The sequence below is a fragment of the Tuber melanosporum genome (genome assembly GCF_000151645.1).
Source record: "Tuber melanosporum whole genome shotgun sequence assembly, scaffold_304, strain Mel28".
Taxonomy (NCBI): Eukaryota; Fungi; Ascomycota; class Pezizomycetes; order Pezizales; family Tuberaceae; genus Tuber; species Tuber melanosporum.
This window is the reverse complement of record NW_003298980.1, coordinates 54,774-57,072: the sequence shown is the minus strand read 5'-3', so window position 1 is coordinate 57,072 and position 2,299 is coordinate 54,774. Positions and strand designations below refer to the sequence as shown.

The 2,299-nt window shown below is 48.7% G+C and overlaps 1 protein-coding gene; it reads right to left on the bottom strand.

Moving 5' to 3' along the window:
• Nucleotides 1-42: 42 nt before the first annotated feature.
• GSTUM_00001896001 (uncharacterized protein) lies at nt 43-1,340 on the bottom strand (the record flags this gene model as incomplete). XM_002839099.2 has 3 exons in its annotated part: nt 897-1,340; nt 481-705; nt 43-394 (listed from the first exon to the last, which is right to left on the bottom strand). A coding segment is annotated over exon 3 (327 nt), but the record flags the coding sequence as incomplete, so codon positions are not given.
• Nucleotides 1,341-2,299: the final 959 nt, after the last annotated feature.

Genomic DNA, 2,299 nt, shown 5'->3' with positions numbered 1-2,299 from the left:
CTCGCCTACACCCCCTTTTCCGCAAATGGCATCCCGGAGACCGGAAAAGGAACCCTGGCCGAGTGGGGGTGTCTGCATGGGCGAGGGCGTTGTGAATGGTTTATCTAGTCTGTCAAATAGCGCTTCCTGTAACGAAGGCAAAGATTGCCTTCCATCCTCATTTCCCGAAGTCCGTCGGGAATCCGGCGGTGATAGGTACCCATTCGTGCTAATGGCCGAAGACGACGACGGGAACGGAAGTGACTGGGCCGGGGGCGCAAGTAATGTCGTGGGACTGATTGGTGAGGCTGTTGAAATACTCGTACGGGCAATAGATGGATGTCGCTGATGGAATTGAGCCGCTTCTCTCGCCGATCTCTCGAATTCCATATAGCTCATTGACGGCAAAGTGTCGCTGTAAGAATTAAAGTTAGACCTCATCTTATTGCTTGCGGCAACGGCTGTAAGGAACAAAAAGTAAAAGCTGCACTTCGCGCATACCTCTGCCTCCTACTGTCCGATGACTCCATGCCTGCGGCGGGAGACAAAGGAGGTGACAACAAGACCGCGGAGGGAGTTATGGTGAAAGACTGAAGATTAAATCCACTACGGGAATTGGAGTCGAATACCACCGCGAGCCCCTGGCCGGCACAAAGCTTTCAGCAGATGAGCACCTCAGCCTTAAATGTGTAGCTCAAAGGTTATCGGCAGACGAAATGATGCAATCTATAAACTTGTAAATTAGACTTCAGCACTAGGAAGAAAGAGACACCCGCTACAAATCTAGTCTGAGCAACTAGATCTTATTTTATTTCCCCCCTTCAACTTCCTCTAGTCAGAGAAAGAAGGCAATAAAGTCCACCCAACATAACAACGACATAGTACAGACGAGGGCCGGATTGGCTGAACAAGCTTACCTGCGGCGACAGACAGAAAACGAAACAGAGTGCGAGATAGACAGAAGGATAAAAAAGGGCGAACCCGGGGAAGCGGTTGATTACTGTAACTCCGAAAAACTCACTTGAGCCTATGTACTCCAGGAGAAAGGCCAGCTGACGGTCATATGAATATGATAACCAGACGGTGTTGTTTTTTTTTTTTCCTCGCGTGGCTTTGTGGTTGTAATAGTAGTAGGTGGGTTGAATCTCGCAACTAAGAAGGAGCGGATCGATCTGGCAGACACCGGTCTTCAAGGTTCTCAGAAGCTGGAAGTGGGTGACTGATGAACTTTTTTCTTCTTCTCTCGTCGGTCTTCCCACTCAGTTACAAGTAGCTAAGGCGAAAGAGAGGCGAGTGGGCCAACAGGCGGCGAATATAGACAACCGGGAACGGAAGGCTGGCTGGCAGGCGGACGAGGAGGGAAGTAGCTGGCAGCAGGAAGGGAGCAGCAGGAGTAGCAGCAGGCAAAGCAACAAAAGTGGCAGCAGCAGTGGTAGATGGACAGTGGAGAACAATGAATGGAAGCGGATGGGCTGGGATTATTAGATCGAGATGACGGTGGGTTTCTTGGTTGCCGTTAATGGTCACTGGTGTGCACACAATAAAACCATCAGATGAGGAGCCTGCGGTTGCTGGGTATTACGACCCCGACTCCAGCAACGAGAAGCGGCAGCAGATTGAGAACTAACGGGGGGTATGGGAGAAGAGGGAGAGGGGGGGGTGAATAGCAAAGTAGCTAATGCAAGGTGGGCACAGGGCAAGGGAGACAGACAGATGGACAGACAGATATGATACCGGTAGAAAGAAAGAAAACCGAAGAGGAGGAAGAGAAAAGGTGAGTGAGAGTAAGTCCGTGAGTTAGTGAGTGAGTGAGTGAGAGATTCAGAAGAGGTGAAAAATGGAACAAAAAGCAGACGCAGAGGCAAAGCAGCAGAAAGCAAAGCAAGCAAGCACAAGAAGCACAAGAAGCACCACCTTCTTTCTTTTTCCTTCCCTTTTTCCCACCTCAAGAAGCAGCAGCCACAGTAGCAGGGGGATGTATGATCCCAAGAAAGAGGAATAAGGAAGAGGGAAAAAAAAAAAAATGGGTGGGATGAGTGAGGGTGCGAGGGAGTGACGAACGAACACAGGCAGACAGATCTTCAGATCGATACACTAGGCCCACCCCAGAGAAGAATATAGAGAAAAAGGAAAAGGGAAGGAAAAGGGAAGAAAAATGGCGAGAAAAAGCAATGATTTACCAATGAAAAAAGAAGGGAAACCCAAAAATCGAGGAAAAGAGAAATAGAGGGAAAAAAGGAAAGAAATAGTCCTTCCTGCCAAAATAATAATAATAATAATAATAAAGTAAAACGGAAGACCCGGACGGAACACACTTGCA